The sequence below is a fragment of the Pleurodeles waltl genome, chromosome 6 (assembly GCF_031143425.1).
Source record: "Pleurodeles waltl isolate 20211129_DDA chromosome 6, aPleWal1.hap1.20221129, whole genome shotgun sequence".
Classification (NCBI taxonomy): Eukaryota; Metazoa; Chordata; class Amphibia; order Caudata; family Salamandridae; genus Pleurodeles; species Pleurodeles waltl.
In genome coordinates, this window is record NC_090445.1 from 1,555,986,079 (window position 1) to 1,555,998,543 (window position 12,465).

General features: G+C 44.1%; 1 protein-coding gene across 2 annotated transcripts in view; it reads right to left on the reverse strand.

Moving 5' to 3' along the window:
* The window catches only part of MTOR (mechanistic target of rapamycin kinase), a 1,113,749-nt gene that overhangs the window by 268,008 nt on the left and 833,276 nt on the right, over window positions 1–12,465 (reverse strand). For both annotated transcript variants that reach the window (XM_069241238.1, XM_069241237.1), the window contains 2 exons: window positions 4,641–4,737; window positions 4,118–4,216 (listed from right to left, as the gene is read on the reverse strand). In XM_069241238.1, coding sequence (XP_069097339.1) covers window positions 4,118–4,216; window positions 4,641–4,737 — 196 coding nt within the window. The remainder of the gene's footprint in view (window positions 1–4,117; window positions 4,217–4,640; window positions 4,738–12,465) is intronic.

A 12,465-nucleotide genomic window follows, 5' to 3' on the forward strand; every position in this document is an offset into this window, starting at 1 on the left:
TGTGCAGGATTTTTCGGATCCAGTCTGGGACCTGGGGAATATTATAATGGTGAGGATTCTGTGGTTGGAAATATACATCTAAAGTTAATTTTTAACTATGTACATTTATTATGTTTACAAATCATTAAGTGATTTGCAAAGGAGTCTTCAATGTCTAGAGTAATATGAGCAATTTGCTTTTATGTTTTATTTTTATGTGATGGAGTTTGCACTAATAACCTTATACCCTGACCTCCACAGATTTCTACTTGTTTGCCTTAAAGAACCTGTGAGTGGCCATGTGAGGTCTATGACTTTCTACAAGGCTTGGCTGGCCTGTTCGGCTGTGGTACTACTGTGGTAGCCATGGGTGAAACTTTAGTACGGTGCAAGTGATTACCCCTTTGTACAGATTTTTTGTATCTGCATCTCTGTACCCCTCCTTGATTTTTGCATTGAAATAGATACCCCTCATTTATAGCCCCTCCTAAATTTGCCCCTAAAACTTACAATTAGGTGTGAAGTGTTCCAAGTGCTCTCAGCGGAGAAACGTGCAAATAAGAAATAGGACGGATGTAGGCCGAGATGTATGACCATATCGATCTGAATTACATTGATGACTATATGTAGTAGTGTAGGAAGTTGGCTGTTTATATGATATATCCAAATGAGATAAATCATACAAAAAGTCCAGGGGTTTCCTTACCAGTGTAAAGGGGCATGCTCTAGCTACCCCAAGGTGCTCATCTTGGGGGTATTGTGGTCAAGCAGTGTTAGGCTTACCAGACAGGACTGTTAGACACCTGCAAATACATATACAGTCAATAAATGAGACACATGACTCAATAGGGAGATCCACACCATTTTATAAAAATAACACATATCTTTAGATATATTTAGGCACCAGAATCAATGTGATCAGGTAAGAACGTTTTGCAAGACAAATACTTTCAGGTTTCAAAAGTCAACAGTGCATTTTTCAAAAGTGGCAATGTTATCCTATGGAGGAAAAAATAAGTACTGCATTTAGGTATAGTACAGTGACTTATAGGACCAATCTCCTAGACTTATTGTGAGTATGGGGCAAGGTCTAAGGCCACACCAACAGGTCACACTGGGCGGCACTGGGGTGGCCGGGTGCAGAGGTGTAGTACAGCGCTGGGTGCCCAATGGTAGTCAATGGGGATTGGTCCGGTTGAAAAGAGGATGCAAGGTTGGATAGGGAGTCCAGTCAAGGAGAACCAACAGGTCGGTTCAAGTCTTGAGTTGCTCGGGGACACCTTAGGTCCTCTTCTCCACAGGCCAAGGTGACAGGTGCAGAGATGTCCTGAGGCATTGGGAATTCTCCACTGAGAGCAATCAGGGTAGAGTGGGCCTGCAGGCAGAGGTTGCAGGCAACATCGGGGAGTCCACAGTGGGCAAGTTCAAGATGGGCTCTGTCTCTGGTGGGCTGGGGGACCCCGTTGGCACAGTTGGCCCACTTCAACTCAGGCTAGGTAATATGGGTGCAGTAGTGCTTTCTGGTGTCTGGTTTTGTGGTCTGGAGTCCTCTCAGGTCTCCTGGGGTGCCTGAAAGATGCAGGGAAGCAGCTCTGCTGCTCCACTGGAGTTCCTAGGTCTTTATTAAAGGCAGGCAAGTCCTCCCAGGCTTTTGGATGAACAGCAGTTTACAGGATGAGTCAACTTTGCCTGAAATCAGTGGAAACAGCAGACAGGCCAGGGTGTATTAATACGAGATGTTGATAACAAACATCTCCATTTTCAGTGAAGCCATCATGTAGCTGGGAAGCTCATACTGACCAGTGCCAGCACATGTAAGTAATATGGCTTCCCTGTTCACTCACTATGTTTGAGAATCAACAAAGACATAGCAGGGACACATCTGCATGCAGATATGCCCTCACATGTAACATAATACATCCCACATTAGGGCTGTAAGGCCTGCTGTAGGGGTGACTTACACATATTGAATGAAGTGTTTTGGAACAATGCCCACAGGCTGTGTACCATGTTGTGTTTTCAATTTTAGCCGCTCCTCCAATGGCAGCCTGCATGTGCCAGGAGAGGGGACCTTGAGGGTGGCATAATACACACTGCAGCCCTTGGGGACCCTCTTTGGTACCTATGCCCTAGGTACCGTGATACCATTTACTAGGGACGTCGAGGGGGGGCAAATGTATTGCCAATAGGTAAACAACTGCACAGTTTTAGGGAAGAGATCCGATTCTGGGGTCCTGGTTAGCAGGAACCCAGTGTACTTCCAGTCAAAATTGCACTGAATACCAGGTAAAAAGTAGGGGTGACCATGTAAAAAAGGGGCACTTGCCTACAAGTAGTACCACAAGAGTACTACTTCATGCACTGAGACATGCCGTCCCTGAATATAAATTACTTTTGGTCCATTCCACAAACTTCCCCGCCCTTCGTTCCAGTTACCTTTTAGATTTGTGAGGAGTCATTGTATGTATCTGAAGAATATATTTATGTCAGTAACGATTCATAAAGCATGCTTGTTTTGTAAATTAAAAAAACTAAAAAACAAAGATAAAAAAAAAGACTTCCCATAATTAAAAGAAAAGTATGCAAGGTGGGGGAAGAAAACAAAGGACTGGTGTAAGAGAAAGTGCATACGTGGACAGGTATGGGTAGAACAGATAACCTTTTTTCGCTATTATAGAAGAACTTTCAATCAGATGGCTTCAGGTAGTGAATTTCAAAACGAAGTAGTTGCCTCTGAAAAAGAATGCATTGGGGGTTTGAAATCGTTCATTTTATGTCTTAAAACGGTTTCACTCCTCAGATTTTTAACACAACCGGATATTTTTAAAAAAGAGGAAAGACTGGTACTTCGCTGATGATTATGAAATAAGTTTTAGAATAGGATGGTGCTGGCTGCAGCTGTTCGCCCTTATTCCAGAATCATTCAAAATATCCCTCAAATCTTTATGGTTCTGGAGTTAGTTGCTTCCAGCAATCAGGAAACCCTTACTTTAAATCCAAGTATTTATGTCACAACGGTTGATCCAGAGGGTGTCCCAGATCTCTTGCTTTTCTAAGTGAAAATGCCAACTGCAGCCTTACCTTTTCTATGTATGGCCATTAACATTAGGCGAGGCGTCATGTGGGACCTGTAACATGCTCCCATGAAGTTGGTATTATAGACAAGTTAAGATCCACAGCTATCCTCCCAGAGCTGTGCATAGTGTCGTGGATCTCACCCCTCCATGTCTCCCATGCCACTGGATCCCTGATAGCTCAATCAGCTGATCGAAACATTTTAGTAACTACCCCGGGACACTCTTGAAAAGTCACCATTGATTTATCAGATAACTTTCCCTTTTGGTTGGTGACCTTGTTTTTATGACCTGTTGCATTTACTGAGCCCCGAAGGATTGCATCAACAGATTTTCCTCGAATCACACCAAGGGCCACTGAGAAAACTGGTGCAGATATATGAAAGCAAGCTTGATACACTGTACTATCTTCTTTGCCATGCCTGTTCCATTGTCTGAGTATTGTAAGCACAGCAGAAAATAAAGAACTATAGACCAGAGTATTCCTGAATTGTTTCACCATAAGCCAACACTGGCTGTTGTGCACCATGTCATTTAATTTATACTGCCTTTACTGGGGTTTGTGTAGTTGTGTAGTTAAGCATTTTATTTACCCTACTGTCATTATAAATAATATTTTCTTTAAATTATATAGATTTGAATGGACAGAGGTCATGGAGTGCAAATATTTATTTAATGGATTTCTGTAAAGCCTTCACCAAATTAATTTGCAGAACGTAGATGGCATGGTATAATAATTTATGGAAAAGTGAGAAAGAATAGGAACAACAAGAAAGAAACAAGACGACTATAACCGGGGTGAATGAAAGAAATAAAAAATATGTATAATGAAACACACACATTAATTAAGAGAAATACATAAAATTACAAAAATATGTCTACATTTTAAATCCAAACTGAGGTGGGGAGACAAGCAGAAGAAAATAGTTACTTACCTGTAATACCTCTAATACTTGTGTTAATACCTGTGTACCACAACGAGAGCAGGAAGGGTAAGCTGCATCTATGAGTAGAGGTTGCAGTGAGAACTTTAAAAACGTGGAGGCTGTAATCAGCCATCTAACCTGAGGGTGATATCGGCCGATGTCTGTGAGCAGCTGATGGATGAGGCGCCCCACGAGAGCTCTGGGGGTGTCAATCCTAGCAATGAGCTGCGGGATAACCTGCCATGAAAGAAGAAAATATACATAATCTATTGCATGGCTACATCCAATAAAATTCCATTATGATGCAACTGTCTGGGAAAATTAATGGATTAGGGATTTTGAGCCTAATCAAGGGGATGTGGATTGGGAGAGTGCAGAAGCATCACTGATGATAACAGTGGCCCACTCCATAAATGACCCTGATCTAGCAAAAGAAGACTCTATTAACAGGAAGGTGGAAATGCAGTACTCCCAACAATTAAGGATTTAGGGAGACAAGTGATAAATTGCATTAGTAAAATATATGCATGACATAGCTCTTCAAACGATCAAAAGCTTCTTACAAAGGTTACACATAGATGGGATAGAGGGATCTATGACAGTGTTTCCCCCAAAAACAGCAAGTTCCCAAATCAAGAGTAATAAAGTCAATTATTTGTACCTGTAGCCAGGTGTCAATCTGGATTGTCTTGATCCCTTCTACTAGAGCTTCATTCACATCAGGCCAGTGACCATAATCAAACCAAAGTGTAAGCACTCTGTTAAAAGGAAAGAAACTCCCATGAGCTACATTTGGACAAAAAATGGACAAATGTACGTGTGACAGAAAACATCCTACTCATGAATGTAATACCATTTTAACAAGTGCAGAAAGTCCAATCACCACTAGAGTTAGTGCCTAGTGAATAAGGATTTTGTGGGGAAGGGGGTGGTGTAGTACTAAATAGGATTCTGGGTTCAGAGTCTGAAGTAGGACATTTCTTAACAGTACAGAGGAGAAAGACCTTCCCGGTGGCACATGAAGAGTCTGGGACATGGCAGGACTTTCATTTGATATTGTCACTTGGCTTGACTGAGATTCTGGGAAATACACAATCTTATGCATTGGCTCACAAAAAGAGGAATATCTGTTGAACCCAAGAAAGGGATTCACTCAGCAGGGACACAGAGGAACGGTGTCCTATTCCTTTGTCGACTGACATCCTCTAAAATGGCCTAGAGAGGGTGTGGTCTTCTCCATGGACCTAGGTGTCCTCTACAGGGTGGCACAAACTATTATGAACAAGTTAATTGCATGTTTATGTGATGTGTAATTAGAATATTGGTTAGGCTCAAGATGAGCTGACTGTTGTTTCTGGAATGTAAATGAGCATATGTTTGTGTGAGGAAACACATGGCTTTTTTGGGGGGGGGGGGGGGGGGTCTGTTTAAGATAGGTTTTTTGAATATTTTCTAATGATAATGTGATAACAAATATACCAAGGATCTTTCTAAAATCACGATGTATTTGTAATGTATCTAAAATATCGATTCATTTGATGTGAAAATAAAAAGATGATTGTCTGTGTTTATTTATTCATTTGTCTGGTCTTGTCACAAAAGTGTATTAGGGCATATTGTTGAATCGACAAATGGGTAAAGGGTTTTCTTCCATATAAAAACAGAAGCTCACTTAAGTCGATGGCCTATGCAGATCAGGTAACAGAGCCCATAGTGGATTGGGAACCTCTGCACTGGTGGGAGAGGAGGGGATTTGTCCTTCATTGGCCACACAGGTTCCTTCTAAGTGAGGCAGGAGTATGCACCCTCTGCACTGTTTAGGGAACCACCAAAGGACACTTCATGCCTATTGCACATTCTATTAATCTATACCAGCTTAATAATATTCAGAAACAAAACAATTTTTTATGTTTTCCACGTTTCAATATCAGGGAATAAGATGAGCCTCTCCTGTGTTTTTTTGGGCAGAGGACCCGGTACATTGTTAGCAATTTCAACATGATCTCTAAACAATATTTAGAGATTATGGGTCAGATGTATCATCACGGCCCTTTGCGATTCGGAAATAGCGATTTTTAAGAAATCGCTATTTCTGACTCGCAAAGTGCCATGTATCACATTTGCGATTCGGTAATAGCGATTTCTTAAAAATCGCAAATGCTATTACCGAATCGCAAATTGCGATACCAGCCCCATTCGCAGCTATGGGCCTGTTGGCCCATATCTGCGAATTGTTTGCATTTCCAAAATTGCGATTTCTGAACCAGAAATCGCAATTTTGGAAATGTAAAACCCCAGGGTGCTGCGAGGGGGCTAAGGCCCCTTCTGCTGCACCCCAAAAAAAGTTTTGGGGACATGTAAGGTGCACACATGCCAAAAGGGCATGTGTGCTTTACATGTACAATTTAAAAATGCATTTTTTAATTTTGCACATGGTTACCACCAAGTTCAACTTGGTGGTAATTAGCGATTCCTAAATGCCAAAATCACATTTAGGAATTGCTTCATACATGTGCTAAGAAATCGCAAATAAGGAATCCTTATTTGCGATTTCTAATTTAAAGAGTCGCAATTTGCGACTCTCTAAACAGGGTCGCAATTTTAAGGAATCGCTATTTTATGGATTCCTTAAAATTGCGTTCAGAATGTATTTCATACATTCTGAACTGGCATTTTGCATTCGCAAACGGGCATTTGCACCGTTTGCGAATGCAAAATGCTTTCATACATCTGGCCCCAAGTTCCTCAAACTGACAGGAAAATCCCGTCTTCATGGGGCGGGCCAGTCTGCTACCTCTGCTATCTACATACATTGCTACACGGTATCACAGCCCTAAACAAAAACACAAAAAAGACAGACAAGGATCTTTATGGGATTGTGCCTGGTAAAGGCATTTCATACTTGCTGTAAAGAAAAAGTCAGAAAACAACAAAATACACATAAGGAGTTACTTTAAATACATAAGGGTGCTTCAGTGTGTAAAGTACCATCTTTGAACCATTTGAAGGCAGGAATACCTATTTTATTGGTTTACAGATTGACAAGCAAGCAACATCAACATATTTTTATAGTTTATAGGGCAAAGAAGCTAACAATGTGGATTGTTTATAAGCAGATCTGGGTCATTGGCTATGTGGCCTTATAAACTAAATTTACAATGTCGTTTCTGGACTATGCAGATGCAAAATGGTAGCTTTGTACCTTGTGAAACTATTTAAGGAGACATTTTACGAAAGGCAAAAACATTTTATTGCTATTCAGCAAAAAGCTAATTTCTATGATCTCTGGCGCCTTCAGAACTATTCTCCCTAGCCAGGAAATTCCAACCTTGCTATCAGCATTGCAGACATGTTCCAATGAGAGGAAAAGATGAAAGTGCAGGAGGAAATTGTGCTTCAAAATAAGTCATTGTACCTTCCAGACTTCCTCTGAGACGTTTTCCAACTGATAAGGCTGTAGGGCAGCTTCTGTTGGCAGAAAGACCTCTCTGTAGTGTAAGTCAAGCCTTATGCCTGGCACTCTTCAAGATTTCGTCCAAGGTGCCTGATCAGAGAGCTAACCCTGCTGTTATATGGATACAGCAGGGCTGTAAATATGGTTTACAATTTAAACAGCCCTCCCTTTATAACTGAGTGACTGTGACATTATGGATCATTATTTGCCATTGATGTATGACAGGACCCTGTTTGTTATTCAGCACCCATACCCCATAACAGTATGCTGTACTTGCATCTTTGAGGATACGTTCACCTACCCAGGAAAATACAGACGCACTGTCCTTTTAAGGACATGGTTGCAAATTAAAGGGTACAGATGGTGTTATAAGAATGCACCAGAAATGAAACACACATACATTTCTTCTTCTTGGCAATGGACACAGCAAGCATTCTATAGCAAGTACAAGTAATTTGGTAAAGCATTGAGGATTAACCGATCAAACATCAAAAACATTCACCAGCACTGCAAAACTCACACACATCCAAAGCCCCTCAAAACTTGACTCTCCATGTAAAAATGGGACTGTTCATTCCAAAACATACCAACGAAAGATTAGCAATAGTTGCTCCAAGGTTTATCGTATTTAATAGAACAGTATTTGTTGACACAGAAAAGAACCATTCTTATACAGTCTGCCTTTACAACTTTTGCTACATGGTCTTGAAGTAACGACTTGATGGGCACTTTATGATCCACATTGCTGTGCTAATCACTGTGTATTTGCTTCAAGCATTTGTTTCTTCATGACTATCGTATGAAATTAGACAATAATATATTAAACTATTTATTGAAAGCATGTCATTAATCATGGATCCATACCTCTCAATCTGTTTTCGATGTTGTCTCCGCGCCATTAACCACCTTCTAAACCTCTTTCATTCATTGAAATTGCTCATTTATCAAAGTTATTTGTGTGGATTGTTGTGGGTAGATCTTTCCAGACACATTTACAATGCAAAGTATATTCCATGCTGTGCATTCTTTGTGAAGAGCCATATTTTTAGACACTTCAGAAATGGGAACAAACAATTCCCTGAAAGAAGATTAACCACACAGAATTTCATGCTCAAGCCACTGCCACGCAGAAAGCCCTGTGCTCGATGTCCACATGTTTAGTGGGCTGTGGTATTAAACTAGGAGGTCAAGAAGAACAGATCTGAGTGACTGTGTAGGTTTGCACTCAAATTTGGATGCTCAAAAAGAATGCCCAAGTGCAAAGATAGCTTTGTGCACTAATGCAGAGGATTTCAACAAAAACATCTATTGGCATCAAAGGTGCCTTACACATAATTTAACTTGCACAGGCCTTCCTATCAATGTGGATGCCTCGTTCTACACGTATTGCAACTGTTGCCAGGGTTTCATCACAAAGGACAAGGTGTGTAGGAGAGTAGTTTCTTTCTGATATAGTTACCCACACTTTTTGCCTGGTGTCAGTGTGTTTAGACCGCAGTACACTGGGATCCTACTAATCAGGACCCCAGTGTCTGTGCTCTCTCCTCTAAATTTGGTTGCTGGTAAACCTTTACATCCACAATTGGCATACTGGTGCACCCATGTAAGTCAGAGCATGTGGAACTTAGATACCCAGTGCATTGGTAAACCAGGGGTCTCCCATGGGCTGCAGCCTGTATTATGCCATCCGTGGGAGCCCATGCAAACTGTGTCTGCAGGCCTGCCATTGCACACAGCCTCAGTGCACCATTTCACTTTAGAAATAAGGCTTGCCTCATATCGCAGTCACTGCACTTGGACACTGTAAGTCACCCCTCTGGTAGGCTCTTCAGCCCAGGGGCTGGGTGCATGTCCCCAAGTATGAGAGAACTCCTGCATGAGCAGGGTACCAATACAAACCCCAGACTCCATTCCCTGGGCGTTGTAAGTGCGGGGAAGCCATCTTAAGGTATGTAGTGGACACTAATCAACACAAGTGGCCCAACTACATGATAGCTTCTCCGAACCTAGGCATCTTTGGTATCAACCATGTTGGAAACATGCAACTACACCGATTCCAGTGCTTGTTGCATGAACCCATGTTCTCTGGCGGTTCCTTAGAGGATCCCCCAGTCCTGCCTGTGCAGCCTTATGGGATCTGGCTGCCGGGCCATGCTGCTGACTACCCCAGACACTGTTCTGCTCTCCTGCTGATGAGCTTAACTCAAGCAGAGGAAGGCAGAACAAAGGATTTCCTGCAAGAGAGTGGTGTGACCACCTCTCCTTTTGAAATCAGTGTCTCTGGGCTGGGGTGGGGGGGGCGCCTTGGTGCCATTCTTGCATAATTCGGTTTGCACCAGTTCAGGAACCTCTGGTTCCCGCTCTGATGCGAAACCACACAAAGGACAGGGGAGTGACCATCCCCATCCAGCTCCTATCCTAGGTAGCTCTGCCAGGTGGCCAGTTGATTCTGCTATCTTGGAAACAAGGTAGGCAGAGGCCCCTGGGGTTATCTGACTGGTTAGGCCAGGTAGATGACGTCCCCAATAACCCCTCGTAAATGGTATTGAGACAGAAGCTTACAGAGATACAGGTGCAAGTGCCACCATGGTGACTGAAAAACTAGTGTCACTTGAGCAAATCCTACTGGGTCATAATTACCAAGTAATCTATGCTGATAACATCACTAAAGATCTGACCGCCATGCGGCCGCACCCCCGCCAAGGCCATTTGGAGATCCCCGCTGGGCCGGCGGGGATCACGGCCGCAACATAGGAGCCGGCTCCAAATGGAGCCGGCGGTATTGCGGCCGTGCAACGGGTGCAGTTGCACCCGTCGTGCTTTTCACTGTCTGCATAGCAGACAGTGAAAAGCTGCATGGGGCCCACAGGGGCCCCACGACTCCCCGTTCTGCCAGCCTTTTCCTGGCGGTGCAAACCGCCAGAAAAAGGCTGGCGGTCGGGGAATCGTAATCCCCTGGGCAGCGCTGCTTGGATTAACAACGCCGTGGCAAAAGTGGCGGAATACCGCCGGCCCCGGCGGTGCGAACGCGGCGCATCCGCCGCGGTCGTAATACGCCTGGAAGCACCGTCAGCCTGTTGGCGGTGCTTCCGTCGTTTTAGCCCTGGCGGTCCCGTACCGCCAGGGTCAAAATGACCCCCTAAGTGCCACACCATGGCAGTTGTTAGCTTTGGCTTAGGATGGAGTGGTGGGGTCACTATAGAGAGTGAACAGCCCCCTGTTAGGGTTACTTAAGGGCTCCCACGAAGGTGGGTCATCAGATCAATCGAGCAAGACTCTACAAGAAACTCTCTGCAATACATCTTCTGCTCCTGGCCTCCGGAAGCGCTGCTGGTCTGCTTTTGGAACTGAAACAAGGCTGTATCCAGTTGGGAGGGCTCCCACTGAAACATTGTTTCTCCAGCTCCCGCAAGATTCCTGCAACATCTGTGGCTGTGCATCCTCCAGGGTCACAATGACCCTGCCTGCATCAAAGAAGGAAGACGGAATCTCCTTTGGAGTGAAGGAGTAGCTCCCCTGCATCCGCAGGCACCTCAAGATGACAATGACCGGCTGGTGGATCCTGCTGTCCCACGGACAACGAAAAGGCTCTATTCACAGGTGGTGGTTCTGTGGTACTCTCCGGGTCCAACTTGTCTTCTGACAAACTTGGGAGAGTGTGGCCCTTGCTACAGCCACTGGGACAGAACCCCTGTGCACAGCGACTGTTGCTCTTACCAAGGCTTGTTGGCTCTTCCCCCAGGAGATCTGCAGGCTCCAAGAAGTCTCAGCCTGCAGCACTCTACAACTCGAAGATCAGCTTCCACTCTGCACCTCCTGCGACGTGGGACTCCTGTTTGGTTGTGCTGCTGAGTCCTACCCGTGACTTCCTGTGCCTGCTGCCAGGGGGTCACTCGTGGGGACTCCTCCGACTCCACCTGACTTTCCTCCCTGCTGAAGGCCTGCCCTAACTATATTCCAAGGCTTGAGTCACTAGGAACTTGCTGGCCTCATAAACGTACAATCTCCCTTGCAACAACTATTTGAGTTTGCCAAAGCTTGCTGGTGGGCCTGCTGGCCACTGACCTTCCTGCAATTCAAAGTGGGGCAGCTTGGGGGTGACTAAGGATCTCCGGCATCTCCTGGACTCTGCAGCTGGACTCCTTTCTACGCCGTCCTGCAGGAACTTCATCTCCAGGAGGGTGGGCATCGCCTACCTGCATCGCCTGTACATCTCCAAGTGGTCTCTACACTGTCCCCTTCTTTTTCAGGTTATTTACGTCCCAAATCCACCTTTGGGTTCCACCGGCCTGGTCCATGGGTCGCGATAGCAGGGACAACCCAGGCTTTCACTGTCTCCAACAAGGGTTTTCAACGTCACTTCATCCCTGTAGGAAGTTGGCTCTGTATGCACTATTTCAAAGTAAGGAATAGTATGCACAGAGTCCAAGGGTTCCCCTTAGAGGTAAGATAGTGGCAAAAAGAGATAATACTAATGCTCTATTTTGTGGTAGTGTGGTCGAGCAGTAGACTTATCAAAGGAGTAGTGTTAAGCATTTGTTTTACACACACAGGCAATAAATGAGGAACACACACTCAGAGACAATTTCCAGGCCAATAGGTTTTTGTATAGAAAAATATATTTTCTTTTTTTATTTTAAGAACCACAGGTCCAAGTTCTACATGTAATACTTTGCATGAAAGGTATTGCAGGTAAGTACTTTAGGAACTTTGAATAATCACAATAGCATATATACTTTTCAAATAAAACACATATAGCTATTTTAAAACTAGACAGTGCAATTTTCACAGTTCCTAGGGGAGGTAAGTAATTGTTAGTTCTTGCAGGTAAGTAAACCACCTACGGGGTTCAAGTTTGGGTCCAAGGTAGCCCACCGTTGGGGGTTAGGAGCAACCCCAAAGTTACCACACCAGCAGCTCAGGGCCGGTCCGGTGCAGAGTTCAAAGTGGTGCCCAAAACACATAGGCTTCAATGGAGAAGGGGGTGCTCCGGTTCCAGTTTGCCAACAGGTAAGTACCCGCATCTTCGGAG